The sequence below is a fragment of the Zalophus californianus genome, chromosome 14 (assembly GCF_009762305.2).
Source record: "Zalophus californianus isolate mZalCal1 chromosome 14, mZalCal1.pri.v2, whole genome shotgun sequence".
NCBI lineage: Eukaryota > Metazoa > Chordata > Mammalia > Carnivora > Otariidae > Zalophus > Zalophus californianus.
Genome location: NC_045608.1, coordinates 27,508,738 through 27,525,992, shown reverse-complemented (window position 1 = coordinate 27,525,992; position 17,255 = coordinate 27,508,738). Strand labels below are relative to the sequence as shown.

The 17,255-nt window shown below is 45.5% G+C and overlaps 1 protein-coding gene across 1 annotated transcript; it reads right to left on the bottom strand.

Annotated features, from left to right (window-relative positions):
* Positions 1-33: 33 nt before the first annotated feature.
* LOC113935276 (tubulin alpha-3 chain) lies at positions 34-13,193 on the bottom strand. The gene is made up of 5 exons (XM_035723849.1): positions 13,083-13,193; positions 5,117-5,339; positions 4,089-4,237; positions 3,089-3,769; positions 34-1,369 (listed from the first exon to the last, which is right to left on the bottom strand). The coding sequence occupies exons 1-5, from the start codon at positions 13,083-13,085 to the stop codon at positions 1,073-1,075; spliced, it is 1,353 nt and encodes a 450-aa protein (XP_035579742.1). The 5' UTR covers positions 13,086-13,193; the 3' UTR covers positions 34-1,072.
* Between the last annotated feature and the right edge of the window lie 4,062 nt (positions 13,194-17,255).

The window sequence follows — 17,255 nt, the reverse complement described above, 5'->3', positions numbered from 1 at the left end:
TACCTTATTTTCATGTTGGAGAGAAAATATCTGTACAGTTGGCCCTTGAACGACACAAGGGTAAGGGGCACCAACCTCCTGCATAGTTGAAAATCCAAGTATAACTTTTGAATCCTCAAAGCTTACCTACTAGTAGCCTATTGTTAACAGGAAGCCTTACCGATAATATAAAGCCAATTAATACATACTTCATATATGTATTACATACTGTATTTCTTACCATAAGAAGATGCTAAAGAAAGGAAAATCATAAGGAAAATACATTTACACTACCATACTGTAAAAAATCCATACAGTTGACCCTGCACCATTGAAACTCCTGTTGTTCGAGGGTCAACTGTATTCCTAGATCTTTTATAAACGGACATCAACGTGTTTTGCTGAAGGGAAAGTTGCAGTGCTTTGCCGAGACTGTTCCTAGGGTGCTCAGCTGTAAGGGCCTGAGTGTGGAGGGGGGATGCTGTCATACAGGGTACGTGCACAGCGAAGTCAGAGATGAACTGTTGTAACCTAGAGCTCACCCTGTGGGTTGTGAATGCCATGCAAAATACAGTAAGATCTTTCCCCCCTAAAAATGTCCTCACCCTACACATGTGGCCCACAGTGTTAGGGACTTTGTCAACAGCCCCCTTCCACGGACCTCAGATGTTCAAACTTCGTTCCAAACTCTTACCATGTGCCATTAACAGAGAAGCCTGAAAAATGACAAACACAACTGAAAACCTAACTAGGTTTCCTAGAATCTAGGGAAATCTTTGTGCCTTGAAACCTTGATCTGGAAACACTGTTTCCCCCAGGTCATGTCACATCAACAGTGGCTCCTTAAGATATAAGTAGTGCTGCACCGAACTCCTACAGTACAGCCCAGGACAGCCTTCCATGTGGCCCAGCAGGCCTTGGGGTCCTACCCCTCCCTGCCGGCAGAGACCTGTGTCCCACTGTGCATCACAATAGACAGAGGCTTCATGGAGAAACTTTAATTGTAAACAACTGGAAACAAGATGTGCTGCAAGGTGGCAGGAGGGGGTGAGGGGGTCGGGGGGAGAGGAACCCCTGCCAGCCCCGCTCCCATTCAGTATTCTTCCCCTTCTTCGGCCTCTGCTTCCACGGAATCCACACCCACCTCTTCATAATCTTTCTCCAGAGCTGCCAGGTCCTCCCGGGCCTCAGAGAACTCCCCTTCCTCCATGCCTTCCCCCACGTACCAGTGCACAAAGGCCCTCTTTGCGTACATGAGGTCAAACTTATGGTCCAGGCGGGCCCAGGCCTCGGCAATGGCGGTAGTGTTGCTCAGCATGCACACAGCCCGCTGCACCTTGGCCAGGTCACCCCCGGGGACGACGGTGGGGGGCTGGTAGTTGATGCCCACCTGCCAGAGAACGGGAAGAAAAAAAGTCTGTGAAGCTTCAGTCAAACCCAGAAATGGAGGATGCTTTCATGGAAACGGAAGACATGCAGGCGCCTTCTTCATGCCAGGCGAGGTGTCAGGTGAGCAGGCTGCTGGTTTCTAGACAAGGACAATGGGGAAAAAGAAGCCCTGGAGCCGGCCAGCCTGGCTCGGGCCCAAGCTGCCGGAAGGGCTGTGTCCCAGCACCTGAGCCATGTGAGGTGCTCAGGTAACAGGACTGTTTCTTCTAAAAAGGGATATTACCGGAATAAATGGCACTTAAAGGTAATCCTAAAAATAGAAAAAGAAGAAGAAAGAGAAAAAAAAAGAAAGAGAAAGAAAAAAAGGGAAGGAAGGAAGGAAGAAAGGGATACTACTTTCTATTCTTCAGATATTATTTTCCCCATAGGCTTCCACAGATGGGGATTCATTTCTGTAGCTGAAACCTCTTGCACTCGAGTCAGAGCACTATGGTTTTATCACGAGGGGAGATCATACCCCCGTCTCCCATCAAGTGAGCCAGCGTGTGCGTCACCGGATGACAGGAATGCTGTCAGAGGTCCGAAGACTGTTGCTACTGCTGCAACAGGAGATGGCCTATGTGTGTGCTAAGTAGAAGAAAGGGGGTGATGTTCAAGGGCTGGGACCAAAGGGGAGGCATTCCAGGGTAGTTTCCAAATCAGGGGACAATGTGACCAGAGATTTGGGCAGCAGTACATAGGGTCAATTAGAACCGGGCTCAGCAAACATTGTCTATAAAAGGGCAAGACAGCACATATCCGAGGCTGGGCAGGCCACACGGTCTCGGTCACAATTACTAATTCTCTCTTTGTAGCACAAAAGCAGCCACAATGACACGCCAATTAACAGGTGTGGCTGTGTTCACATAACATTTTATTTACAAAACTAGGTAGGTGGCTGGTCTGCCAACCGTGCTGACCCCTGAACCCAGAGTAGAAAGTGCTAGTTAAGGACCCAGTGCAGCGAGCCCACCAGAAGCGGTGAGTTCTGAGCCCACAGAGATGGCATGAAAAGCAAGGCAGAGAGAAGCCCATTTTCCCAGATGGAAAGCACTGATAGAGTTTAGTACTCAAGTATTGGACAAAGCTGCAAAGCGACAGCAAGTTTCCTATACTGTATCGAATGGAAGGTTGGTATGAACTACGTTGGAGGCAAACTCAGGCCAAAATTGTTGAGCTTACCAAATGAGAAATAAATATGTTGCCATTTTTTCCCAAAAATATTCATGAAAGTTTTTCTTTAAATCAAACACTGCATGGGACATTTAAATTGGGTTTAATTTCTAAATGTCTGTGGAATAAAGTGGGTTTTCGTGACAACAATGTTTATAATAATGCCCCAATTTCAAATATCCACATAAATTGTTAAAATGCTTTGAAAATTTCTACATTTCTAAATCCAAACTACATTTCCCCACACTCATTCACCACCCAAAGGAAGGAACAAAAATCGTTCCAAAAATTTCCTGTTCTGTTAAAAAAAAATTCTCACCACAGGTATATAGTGTGATTCCTCAGGAAGGAAGTTCAAAAGGCACCAATGAATAAATTATCACTCTGGCTCCCTAATTTATAACCAAGGGGCTGGCTGCCAAGGAACGGGGGTATTCTCCACAAAGGGCATTCTGTGTTGGGCTGCTGCTGCTGACAGATAAAACCACACCACATTACCCAGTCCTACCTTAAATCCAGTCGGGCACCAATCCACAAACTGGATGGTGCGCTTGGTCTTGATGGTGGCGATGGCCGCGTTGACATCTTTTGGGACCACATCCCCCCTGTACAACATGCAGCAGGCCATGTACTTGCCGTGCCGAGGGTCACACTTGACCATCTGGTTGGCCGGCTCAAAGCAGGCATTGGTGATCTCGGCCACGGACAGCTGCTCGTGGTAGGCCTTCTCGGCAGAGATGACCGGGGCGTACGTGGCCAGGGGAAAGTGGATGCGGGGGTACGGGACCAGGTTGGTCTGGAATTCCGTCAAGTCCACGTTCAGGGCCCCATCGAATCGCAGGGAGGCCGTGATGGAGGACACGATCTGCCCGATCAGACGATTGAGGTTGGTGTACGTGGGCCGCTCGATATCCAGGTTGCGCCGACATATGTCGTAGATGGCTTCGTTGTCCACCATGAAGGCACAGTCGGAATGCTCCAGGGTCGTGTGGGTGGTCAGGATGGAGTTGTAGGGCTCCACCACGGCCGTGGACACCTGGGGGGCTGGGTAAATGGCAAATTCCAGCTTGGACTTCTTGCCGTAGTCCACCGACAGCCGCTCCATGAGCAGAGACGCGAAGCCAGAGCCGGTGCCGCCCCCGAAACTGTGGAAGATGAGGAAGCCCTGCAGCCCCGTGCACAGATCCGCCTGAAAGCAAGCACACACCGTGGGTCAGTGCCTGCAGAAGCCACACCGCCGACCTCCAACGAGCCACGGTCACTCCTCTTTTCCTCTGCAGGACGCTACGCGTTCGAATCGGCCGCAGCGCACACGCGTGACACTCAGAAGCAAAGCAAGGCAGACGTGAAGATGGGTGGACGATGGATGCACTGAAGCCACCCGTGAAGGAAGACGTGGACTCAAGATTCCGGCCTGGGGTTTGGCCAAAGTGACCTCCCGGTCCCCATCCCCGCCACCTTCCCGTCCAGGGCAGCGTCCACAGGAAGCCCTCTCGGCGCCCCCTTACCAGTTTCCGGATCCGGTCCAGGACCAGGTCGACGATCTCCTTGCCGATGGTATAATGGCCTCTGGCGTAATTATTGGCTGCGTCCTCCTTCCCGGTGATCAGCTGCTCTGGGTGGAAGAGCTGCCTGTAGGTCCCCGTGCGCACTTCATCTACAAAGAGGACGCGTGGGCTGCGGGTCTTTAAGGCCTGTTGTTAACTCACCGAGGGGGAGGGATTCGGGGACCCTCTGCATCTACCACGCACAGGCCGTGCCTTGGGGGTCGGCAGCATCGGTGTCTCACAGGAAACGTCTCTGTGTGACGTGCAGACCACAACTGCGGTCTGTGGATCTAGCAGGGGAAGTCCACTGGAGGTACAAAGTCCAATCTGACTGGTCCCCAAAGAAGGGAAAGAGCTCACACCTGCACACACACGATTATTTCTTCCCATCTGTAGCTACACACAAGGAGTGTGACTAAAAAGCCCTGACATACTAGACAGTCACCAGGTCAGCATGACCTCTGCCAGGCAGTCCCGTCAGGGCATCCCAGGTGGCCTGCAGTTCACATGCTTCAGGCTGACGTTCTGTCTTCTCCTGGGTGGCCCCTGAACGGTGCCCTCTCTTTGCAGCTCTCCCTGGCCACCACCTCAGGCTTCTCAGCTGCAGGATCCCAAGGAATGTTCTCTACTTACCTTCCGTGTCTAAGACGCAGGTCATGACTCTTGTGCACCAGCATCTCCATGTGTGCAGCGTTAAGGAGGGACCCGAGACCCGGCACCCTGAAGGTGGGGTCCACGCAACCACCTGCCTGGGTATGAGGCAGCCACGAATGAATCTGTTACCAGTCCCTCTTTTCTGTACATTAGGTTCTCCTAAATTAGGAGCCTCGGTGCCAAGGACACTTGAAGCACTAACCCTGTAGTTTCTCACCTAACACAGCCACAGGCATATACTTGCACGTCCCATCCTTTCTGTGGAAGGAGTCAAGGGAGCACAGGGAGGCCCTCCCACTGTCCCAGGAAAGCCACCCAAGTGCCCCAGTACCTACCGACCACGGTGGGTTCCAGGTCCACAAATACCGCTCTGGGCACATGCTTGCCAGCCCCAGTCTCGCTGAAGAACGTGTTGAACGAGTCATCCCCACCGCCGATGGTTTTGTCACTTGGCATCTGACCATCAGGCTGAATTCCATGTTCAAGGCAGTACAGTTCCCAGCAGGCATTGCCGATCTGGACACCTGCCTGCCCCACGTGGATAGAGATGCACTCGCGCTGGGAACCAGAACATAAACATTGAGACCTCCTTGTTTTCAAGGCAATCAGCATTATGTGGCATGCAAATGAGACCCAAAATCATAAGTTAATATTTGTAAAATATTTTGTTGTCTTAAGATCTCCTCAGACATTACATCTCATGAGCTTCCATGATAATTTTATATCTGAACACTTATCTATCCAACATGGATGTATATACACTTAAACTATGAATAGTAATAGAATCACTATAAATTAGTCTTCCAAGCCATTAGTAAGTAATGTTAAAAATTTACAAAATAATGGCTTAGCAAAAATCAGACAAAATATATAAAATAACAGTTTATAGTCATTGGAAAACAGGCAGCACAAGACAGTGATTCAAACAATGTAAGCCTTAGCATTGTCCCAGAAGACTGCTGGGAAGTTTCCAGGCTGCATGGGGTGGGCGGGGACCCAAAGCCCAGGGACCTCCCCGAGTTGAGAGAGAATTCAGTGTTCAGGGAGGCCAAAGCATATAGAAACTATGGTACTAATAGTGGAGGGGAGAGAGTTGCAAAGAAAGAACCCCGTGGACATCAGCAGAGTCCCACTTGAGTCTACAGTGGAGAAGCACTCAGCACCCATGTGTGAAGGACTCCTGACCTCACATCAGTCATGAAGGAAAGGCCTCCTAACTCACAAAGCACTAAAGGGAGTCCTCTGTAGTGGGGCCAAATGAGACCTACACTAAAGGCTGTTTGGAACTCACCTAAAGCTTAAAAACAAGCCTCAACAGGATCAAATTATTTCCAGGTATTTAACAGCATCCCAGAAGAAAGCCTAAAAATAGTTAAGGCAATACCAAAAAAAACACCCCAAAACAAAAAACAAACCCTAGCACCCAACAATTTAAAATTCATAATGTCGGGGCACCTGGGTGGCTCAGTCGTTGAGCGTCTGCCTTCGGCTCAGTTCATGATCCCAGGGTCCTGGGACTGTGCCCCACATCGGGCTCCCTGCTTGGCGGGGAGCCTGCCTCTCCCTCTCCCACTCCCCCTGCTTGTGTTCCCTCTTTCGCTGTCTCTCTCACTGTCGAATAAATAAAATCTTTAAAGAAAAAAAAATAAAAAATAAAATTCATAATGTCAATCTAAACTTAACAGGTATAAACACATACACACAGAATATATGACCATATGAAAAGAAAAAGTAATCAGTACAAACTAACTGAACTAGTTGATGACAGAACTAGTAGACGAGGACATTAAAATAGTATTATGTATCCATATCTCAGGAAGGTAGAAGAGAAAATGAGGAGAGATATAAGAAAGACCTATATCAAACTGCTTATGATAAAAGAATGCCTGGGGGCGCCTGGGTGGCTCAGTCGTTAAATGTCTGCCTTCGGCTCAGGTCATGATCTCAGGGTCCTGGGATCGAGCCCCGCATCGGGCTCCCTGCTCGGCGGGAAGCCTGCATCTCCCTCTCCCACTCCCCCTGCTTGTGTTCCCTCTCTCGCTGTGTCTCTCTCTGTCAAATAAATAAAATCTTTAAAAAAAATATGAGGATGACAGAAAAGTTCTAGAATAGAAGCGGTGATATTTATGGAACATATGACTATACTTAATGTGACTGAATTATACTTAAATGGTTAAAATGGTAAATTTGGTACCATGTGTATTTTGCCACAAAAAAGTTGATACTCAGCAGCATGGATGAATCTCAAAGCAATTTTAGTATATGAATGAATTCAAACAACAAAAAATAAACTCAATAATCCCATATTATAAAATTCTAGAGAATACACTTAAGAAGGTTATTAGTGGGGCAGGAGTGGCAAGAGGGAGTATTTTCAAAGGAGTAGGAGGAAATTTTGGGGGTAACAGGAGTTCTATTAGCTTTATTGAGGTGATGGTTTCATGAATTATCAATATGTTAGTGAATGTGAAACCTTAAAAAAAAAAAAAACTAACCAAGGGAGAGCCTCTGTACTGCTAAAAGATCAGTGTTTTAAAAGACCTGTTCTTTTTTTTTTTTTAAGATTTTATTTATTTGACAGAGAGAGACACAGCGAGAGAGGGAACACAAGCAGGGGGAGTGGGAGAGAGAGAAGCAGGCCTCCTGCTGAGCAGGGAGCCCAATGCGGGATTCTATCCCAGGACCCTGGGATCATGACCTGAGCAGAAGGCAGCAGCTTAACGATTGAGCCACCCAGGCGCCCTGAAAGACCTGTTCTAATTCTGTCTAGATTTTACTGCATTCAGAAGTTTAATCATGTAATTGGCAGTTTTCTAAATTAAAAACTTTACAGAAATACTAACTGGTAAATAATTATAACACAATAGATTTGATTGAATTAAAAATACATAAATGTTAAACCTTGTCAAATTATACAATTTATTTTTACTTCATGACAGTGATAGCTCAATAAAACTAAAAAAATGAGGCAAAATAAAGACTTTGTCAGACATTCAAAAACTGAGGGACTTAATAATCAGCAGATCACTACTACAAGAAATGCTAAGAGAATTACACGAGACAGAAGGAAAACACTAGATGGAAAATTGGAACTACACAAAGCAATGAAGAATACCAAAACAGCTAAACATGTGGGCAAACATAAAAGACTTTTTATTGTATTTTTAAAATATAATTGAAGGTTAAAGCAAAAACAATGATTTACTGCGGGGTTTATAGCTCGTATAAAATTAACACACAACCAACAGTAGCACAGAGGCCAAGAAGGAGAAATGGAAGTATACTGCTGGGACATGGTATAATATCACCTGAGAGCAGACTGTGACTAACTGAAGATGTGCTCTATAATCCCCAGAGTAACCACAAAAAAATAAAACAAAGTGGTACAGCCACAAAACTAATAAAAAAAGATAAAAAGGAATCATAAAAATAATCCAAAAGAGTATATATATACAATGGAATATTATGCAGCCATCAAAAGGAATGAGATCTTGCCATTTGCAATGACGTGGATGGAACTGGAGGGTGTTATGCTTAGTGAAATAAGTCAATCAGAGAAAGACATGTATCATATGACCTCACTGATATGAGGAATTCTTAATCTCAGGAACAAACTGAGGGTTGCTGGAGTGGTCGGGGGTGGGAGGGATGGCTGGGTGATAGACATTGGGGAGGGTATGTGCTACGGTGAGCGCTGTGAATTGTGTAAGACTGTTGAATCACAGATCTGTACTTCTGAAACAAATAACGCAACATATTTTAAGAAAAAAGAAAAAGAAGAAGATAGCAGGAGAGGAAGAATGAAGGGGAGTAAGTCAGAGGGGGAGACGAACCAGGAGAGATGATGGACTCTGAAAAACAAACAGGTTTCTAGAGGGGAGGAGGGTAGGGGGATGGGTTAGCCTGGTGATGGGTATTAAAGAGGGCACATTCTGCATGGAGCACTGGGTGTTATGAACAAACAATGAATCATGGAACACTACACCAAAACAAATGATGTAATATATGGTGATTAACATAACAATAAAAATTTAAAAAAAAATAATCCAAAAGAGGAAAGAGGGAACAAACAGGAGATAAACAGAAAACAAATAGCAACCTGGTAGATTTAAACCCAACCATACCAATAATCACATTAAACATCATTACAAATTAAATGAAAATATCTAATTAACAGGCAGATTGTCAGAGAAAAAGCAAGACCTAACTATAAGCTAACTATAAGAAGCCCAGAGATAGGTTCAAAAGTAAAGGATAGAAAATGATATACCATGCTAAGGCTAAACCAAAGGCAAACTAGAGTGGCTAGATGAACAGTATGGTTTTGATTTCATTTTCTTTTCTGCTGACACTGGCTTGCTATTAGCATACAGACTGACCTTGGTCTAGCAGAAGGGAGTTGAAATGGATGGGATGGGCCCATCAGGTGTTCCTCCAAGCCGGTTTAGAGGAAACACCACCCTGGATGAGGCAGGGCAGAAGGGCTGGGAGGAGTGCACCAGCACACGGCAGGGCAGTGACGTCACTTGGGCACATAGGGACAAGGTGGTGAGCCTGGAGCCTCCCACTCCGCCACTTGTCTCTCACTTCTCCAAGAGCACCACAGTGGGCGGGAATACAGAGTGTCTAAGTTCCAGGCATTGTCCTTGGTGAGGGGGCTGCCTGGGTCACACCTGGCTGACAGCACACGGCTCACAGGAAGGCCAGGTGGAAGAGGGTACTCAGCCTGGTAGGGGACAGTGTGGGATAGAGCAGGCCAGGACCAACACTGTTGCTTTCAAAGCAAAGTATTTTACTAAGGAAGTGGGGTCATTTCATAATGGTAAAGGGACCAATTCAACAGGAAGCCATAACAATCCGTAATGGTTATATATCATTAAAGTCACAGCTAAGAAGTTCAAAATATACAAAGAAAAACAGAACTGAAAGGTGAGATAGACAATCTACAATCAACAACTTCAACATTCTCTCAATAATTGAGTCAACCAGATGGAAATCAGTCAGGGCACAGAAGACCTGGACAACAGACTTCAACATTCTCTCAATAACTGAATCAACTAGATGGAAATCAGTCAGGGCACTGAAGACCTGGACAACACTATCAACCACACTGACCTAAATTACATTAGAAAATACTCCACCCCACACAGCAGAATACACATTCTTCTCATATGCACAGGGAACATTTGCCAAGCAGGCCATATTCTCCACCAAAATGAATTCCAAATTATTCGAGTAAGAGTTTGATCTGTAGTGGGAGGGAAAAGTGGATCCCAGAGCCCTGAGCAGCCCTGCTCCTGCCACCATCACCACAGCCCTGAACAACAAGGCCAAGACCCTCAGCTGCCTCGACCTCCAGCACTCCTGACAACAAGCCCAGACCATTTTAACCATGGGTATTATTTTCCCATTATCTAATTATGATCACATAACAGTTCAGAAATCTCAAACTAGGGGCACCTGGATGGCTCAGTCGGTTAAGCGTCTACCTTCAGCTCAGGTCATGATCCCGGGGTCCTGGGATCGGCCGGCCTCCGAGTTGGGCTCTCTGCTCAGCAGGAGCCTGCTTTTCCCTCTCCCTGCCACTCCCCCTGCTTGTACTCTCCCTCTCTCTCTCTCTGTCAAATAAATAAATAAAATCTCAAAAAAAAAAAAAAAAAAAGAAAAGAAAAAGAAATCTCAAACTACTTCAAGTTGTTTCTAATTTCCTAACCCCACGCTGTAATCTCCTAGCTTTTAGGACTGATGGTCTGAAGCCCCAAAATTCGGCTTCTGGTCTTGTTTTTAGTAAGTGAAAGACAAGGGACTAAATCACAGCTGATAGTCTAATTCTGATTCAACCAGACTGCAATACTGAGTGCCCCCCCCCAAAAAAAATTACCTTTAGAGGCAGGGACAAATTCTCCAGAAGGTACTCAACTTTATGATAAGGCTTAGGGATGCACAAAGTTGGATTTTAAGCAAAATTTCTGCTGCTGGGATTCACTTTAAATTCATCCTCAGGGCGCCTGGGTGGCTCAGTCGTTAAGCGTCTGCCTTCGGTTCAGGTCATGATCCCAGGGTCCTGGGATCGAGCCCCGCATCGGGCTCCCTGCTCTGCGGGAAGCCTGCTTCTCCCTCTCCCACTTCCCCTGCTTGTGTTCCTGCTCTCGCTGTCTCTCTCTGTCAAATAAATAAATAAAATCTTTAAAAAATAAAAATAAAAATAAATAAATTCATCCTCAGACACAAACCCCTCTAACAAAGACAAAGTACCTAGAATGGCCAACATATATTCACACCAACTTGTCACCACCTCCCCCTCCCCAGAAGTTTCCTAATTTAGTTTGTTCAACTAAGCACTATGAACTTTAAAAATCAAAATTTAGGCATTTCAACTTGAGAAGAACCTATCATATCAAGCAGCAATGGTGGAACAACTCTTCCAAAAGGATAAATCATGGTGTTTTGGGGTGCCTGGGTGGCTCAGTGGTTAAGTGTCTGCCTTTGGCTCAGGTCATGATCCCAGGGTCCTGGGATCAAGCCCCGCATCGGGCTCCCTGCTCAGCGGGAAGCCTGCTTCTCACTCTCCCACTCCCCCTGCTTGTGTTCCCTCTCTCCCTGTGTCTTTCTCTGTCAAATAAATAAATAAAATATTTTTTAAAAATCATGGTGTTTTTTTTCTTAAGATGAAAACTTTGCTAAAAATAACAGCTCCTAAAAATGATGAAATGCACAAATATCTTCTAATCTTGAAGCTTCCTTTTACCTGTATGGTAACAGAAGATACCTTTCCTTTATACTTGGAATAACTCACCTCTACAAGTGATTTATTTGAGCAGCTTGATTTCATGCTGTGCAATGACCAATAAGAGAAGCCTCAAAACCAACTTTTACAAAGGGAGAATGCAGAGGTTAGTATGAATTATTATATAGTGAATTATTATATAGTTTGTGTGTATATATCTATACATACACACACACACACACACACACACATTTAAAGTTTGGAAGCTACCACAGTAATCAGCAGAGGAAACAGGATGAGCTCTCAGCCTCAGTTAAGTGGGAACAAGTGAAACTTGAACTGGACCATGTGCAGTCCTGTCAGAAGATTGTTCTGGTTGCTCTCCACTGAAGGCTGTCCTCTTGGGCACTGCTTGTTTAGAAATGCACAATGACAGAGGTGTTGGCTAGGTTCAACTGATGTTTAAACTATTAATGTGTTAATTCAACCAACTACGTAGTAGATCTATGAGCTGAGGATATAAAAATGCATGACTTAAAGGCAGAAGCCTAGCCTGCTGTGGGAAGACAGGAATTATCGTATGTTGCCAATAAAAGGGAATCTGACAATATCTACAAAATCACAGCCATCCACTCCTGGCATCGCATATACACCTACACCAGTAACAAAGGGCACACGCACAGATTACTCATTGCAGCTTCATGTACAAAAGACTGGAAAAAAATCCAAGTATCCACCGACCCCGAAAAGGTTGAATAATCTACAGCCATACACTAGAATACTAGGCAGTGGTAAACAACAATGCAGATCTTTGCAGATATGGAGGGCGCTGGATTTTTCATACAATGCAAAAACAAGGTGCAAGAGTGTATACTGTGTGCTACTTTTGTTTTTGTTTTTTAAGATTTTATTTATTTATTTAATTGACAGAGAGAGACAGTGAGAAAGGGAACACAAGCAGGGGGAGTGGGAGAGGGAGAAGCAGGCTTCCCGCCAAGCAGGGAGCCCGATGCGGGGCTCGATCCCAGGACCCTGGAATCATGACCTGAGCTGAAGGCAGTTGCTTAACCGACTGAGCCACCCAGGCCCCCCGTGTGTGCTACTTTTGGTGCAAGAAAGGGGACTATAAGCATATCTACTGTTTGGTTTAGCGCTAAGAAAACTCTAAGTATAAACCAACGCAAATCAATCAATCAATCAATCAATCAATAAATAAATAAATAAATTCACACACACCTTATCTAATGAAGGAAGCAAGATTTTTCTGCATATATATGCGTTTTCTACCATTCTTAATTAAAGACGCTGTAAATATTGCCTATCTATATATAAGCGCCCTCATGACCCCACAGAGTAACAGAGAAGTCGGAGAGAATTCGAGTGCAGCACCTGGTGTTGCTTAGGTAAGGAAGAGTCTGGAAGGGCGAGGGCAGCGGGCGCCAACCCCTGCCCCGCACACTCCTGGGTGGCACAAGCATCCCGGAGCTGCGGAGTCAGGGACACCCTCGCGCCCCCCACTGCCACCTGGGTCTGCCCCCCATGGCCCCACCACCCCCCGAGACCTCCCGTCGTACCATGGCGGTCGCCTCCCGGTCGCACGCCGGATTTCACCTCCTCTCAGTGCAATGCCACGCGCCCAACTGCCTGCCCGCCACGCCGCGTCCCGCGTCCTGATTGGCTTGCTGCTCTCGCGAATGCCATTGGCTCTGACCGCTTCAGGGGGCGGGTCCCAGGTCGGGACCTAAATCGTGATTGGCTATTTTCTTGACCGGCGAACTCGTCTTTGATTGGTCATCACTTTGGGCGGGAAGTGGCGACCTGGTGGCGGGAATGCAGTGGCTGAGCGTCTCTTGGAACGTTGGCAGGAAGCTGTGGGACTAATGCCCGCTTAGGGACTGTGAAGGGGTTGCCGTGGGGCGCCCCTGATTAGGGGTGAGGCCATGCTACCATAGCTTACGCCACCCGAGCCCCATATGTTCGTCTGTAAAGTGTAGTCTTCCTACATTTTTAGTTTTTACTTGTACAGGTGTATTGGAAGTGACAAGGGCTATTAACGGTGAAAGGGTTTTGCAGACTTAAGCTTGAGCAGATACATTTAAGGGTTATTTCGTTAGTAGCCTTTTACTGGTTCTGATGTTAGTATCCTGGGCTGGTAAGAATTTTAAAGTCCTGGGTCTCTCAGGGCCAGATGTAACAGGACTTCTGCAAGAAGATAGGATGTGGACCACATGACAGGTTCTCTGCTGGAAGTGGCTGGGGAGCTCTAGGAAAGCAGGAAAGGTTAGTTCTGCCTTCTAGGAGACAGGATTTACGTAGGTCTCAAAGATAAGTATTGCGAGTTTTCCAAGCAGCAAAGAGGCATAGGTGGCGTGGGCAGAGCGGGCCTGCGGACAGGAAGGACTGAGAGGTGCAAGATTCATCCAGGAGCACACAGACTGCGGAGAAGAAGTTGACATTGAAGGTTCTGGGTGGGGCCGGCATGACCGTGGCCAGACTAAGGAGTTTGGCTTTACTGGGTGGGTTGGAAACCAGCCACAGATGCAAATTGGATTGGCCGGTTAGGGAGTGCATACGGCCGCAGGGTGAGGATCGGGGCAAGAGACCCCACATTGCAGAAAGCCAAAGAATTACCCACCTGCCCACTCACACACCTTGGTTAAAGGAAACACAGAATTTGCAAGGTTCCTGGAAGGGAGTTTGATGACCTCCATTCACTACCCCATTCCTGCTGCTGGTCCATGGGAGAGTCTATGTTTACCCTACAGAAGAAAAGAGCCCCTTCTCTTGGCTCTTTTTTTTTTTTAAAGATTTTATTTATTTATTTGAGAGAGAGAATGAGAGATAGAGAGCACGAGAGGGAAGAGGGTCAGAGGGAGAAGCAGACTCCCTGCCGAGCAGGAAGCCCGATGTGGGACTCGATCCCGGGACTCAAGGATCATGACCGGAGCTGAAGGCAGTCGCTCAACCAACTGAGCCACCCAGGCGCTCTTCTCTTGGCTCTTCTAAGTACTACCTGAATGAACTAGAATTTTCATATAGAAGGCAGGACCAAAAAGGAGTTAAATATTGAGAATATAATAAATAAATACAAAATATATATAATAATATAAACATAAATTCCATTATAATAATTTATAAATATAATGTAAAAAATTTCAAAAACACAGATGCAAAATGCAGATTTCCTGCCCTACCTACCACTTCTACGTCAATTGAAGTATGAGGTAATGTTCACAGGGGCAGTTCAAATGGTCTGGGTTTGAGCAAAACATCCACCATGCATTCGGTAGGAACAATTTTCTGGCTCCACACTCCTCCCTTGCTTTGGCAGATTTCAGATGAGTGTGGTCTGGAGGTAAGAAGAATTAGTGTGTTGAGAAAAGTGTATTGACATAAGAATATGTGGGGGTGCATGGCTAGCTCAGTCAGTGGAGCATGTAACTCTTGATCTCAGGGTGGTGAGTTTGAGCCCCACATTGGGCAGGGAGCCTACTTAAAAATAAATAAATAAATAAATTTATTTATTTATTTATTACTACTTGCAGATTCCAGAAGTGCAGAGGTGCAATTGAGTGGTGGCAGGGTCAGGGTGTGGGGTGAGGAAGGACAAGTCTTCTGTCTAGGGTCACAAAACAACAGGAGATAGAGAGCAGGGTAGCAAGCACCTATTATTCATAAGGTGGTTAGGGTGGAGGTCACTAACTTTTCCCGGACTTAACTCTCAGTAAATATTTCTATGTTTTATACATATTTTTTAAAGATGTATTTATTTATTTTCACTAATAGCTAATGATGACAGGAATCTTTCCATGTGCTTATTGGATGTTTGTATATTTTCTTTGGGGGAATGCCTACCTAGATCCTTTACCCATCTATATTTATATATACATTTTTTTTATTATTTGAGTAGAGTTGACATACAATGTTACATTAGTTTCAGGTGTACAACTGAGTGATTTGACAAGTTTGTATATTATGCTATGTTCACCACAAGTATATCTACCATCTATCTGTTCCATTACTGATCCTTTACCCATTTTTTTACCCCTCCTCCCATGCTTTTTTTTTTTTTAAGATTTTATTTAGGGGGTCCTGGGTGGCTCAGTCAGTTAGGCATCAGCCTTCTGCTCAGGTCATGATCCCAGGGTCCTGGGATCAAGTCCCACATCAGGCTCCTTGCTCAGCAGGGAGCCTGCTTCTCCCTCTCCCTCTGCCTGCCATTCCCCACAGCTTGCACTCTCTCTCCCTCTGTCAAATAAATAAATAAAACATTTTAAAAAAAGATTTTATTTATTTATTTGAATGAGAGAGTGAGTGAGAGAGAGAGCACAAGCGGTGGGGGGGAGACTTCGAAGGAGAGGGAGAAGCAGACTTCTTGCTGAGCAGGCAGCACACGGGCTTGATCCCAGGACCCTGGGATCATGACTGAGCAGAAGGCAGATGCTTAACTGAGCCACCCAAGTGGCCCTCTCCCCCCAAGTTAGGCTACTTATCTTTTTATTGTTGGGTTGTAGGAGTTCTTTATATATTCTGGATACAACCCCCTTATCATATATATGATTTGCAAATATTTTCTCCCATTCTGTGGATTATTGCCTTTTCGCTTTCTTGATGGTATCCTCTGAAGCACAAAAGTTTTAAATTTCAATGAAGTCCAGTTTATCTATACTTTTCTTAGGTTGCTTGAATTTTTTGTGTTGTATTTTTAAAAATCATTGCCTAACCTATGGTCATGAAGATGTACTCCTATGTTTTCTTCTAAGAGTTTGTTGAGAGTTTATCTAAACTAGTCCATAATGTTGCTGCCTCAGCAACTATTTTGTGTGGCTAAGGAGCCTGCAGGGGCCTTAAACTGATACTGATCCCTCCCAAGAGTATATGCTCTAGATAACAGCCCACAGAGTCACAAGTAAATGTAAGTTCCTAATACAACTCTCTTAATTGTCCTTGTGATAAGCATTCTCTGGGCATCACCCAGGGCCTTCCCTTTGTGCACTCTTTAGATAAGACCTCTGCAAAGTTTGCCAAAACCTGATTGACCAATCCAGCCTTAGCCTGGGAACCTCAAAGCACTCCACCTATAGACCTTAATAAAGACCTGTACCCTGGGTTCTGCCGAGCTCTCTGCCTGCACCCTGCCTTAACCTCCTGGTGTGGCCCTTCAAGGTATGCTGTGTACTCCCTCTAGGACCTATGAGTAATAAACTTCTCTATTTCAATTTTTTATGATCTTCTTGAACCTAGGCTCACCATCCAGTGCCTCCAGGGCTCTATTTAACAAATGTTAAGGGGTGCCTCGGTGGTGCAGCCAGTTAAGTGTCCGGCTTTGCACTCAGCACAGAGTCTGCTTAAGTTTCTCTCTCCCTTTCTTCTGCCCCTCTCCCTGCCCCACGCTCATGCACCCACTGTCTCTCTCTCCCTCTCAAATAAATAATCTTTTTTTAAAAATGTAGTTTAACAAAGTCACAATAGAGTTTTATAATTTCAGCTTTTACATTTAGATCTTCGGTCCATTTTGAGTTAATTTATGTGTGTGGTGTGAGGTAAGGGTCCAACTTCATTCGTTTGCATGTGGATAACCAGTTGTCCTAGCACAGTTTTGTTGAAAAGACTACTCTTTTCCCACATTGAATTGGCTTGCAACGATTGTCAAAAATCAATTAGCCATCAAAAGAATGAGAAGACAAGCCATAGACTAGGAGAAAATATTTGCAAAAGACATATCTGATAAAGGACTGTTATCCAAA

Bases quoted from the DNA above. Each gene is read 5' to 3' on its own strand.
- LOC113935276 (XM_035723849.1), bottom strand. The intron at 4,238-5,116 runs GTAGGTACTGGG...TCCTCTTTGTAG, and splicing joins CCTGGAACCCACCGTGGTCG to ATGAAGTGCGCACGGGGACC. The intron at 1,370-3,088 runs GTAGGACTGGGT...GTTCTCTGGCAG, and splicing joins GGTGCCCGACTGGATTTAAG to GTGGGCATCAACTACCAGCC.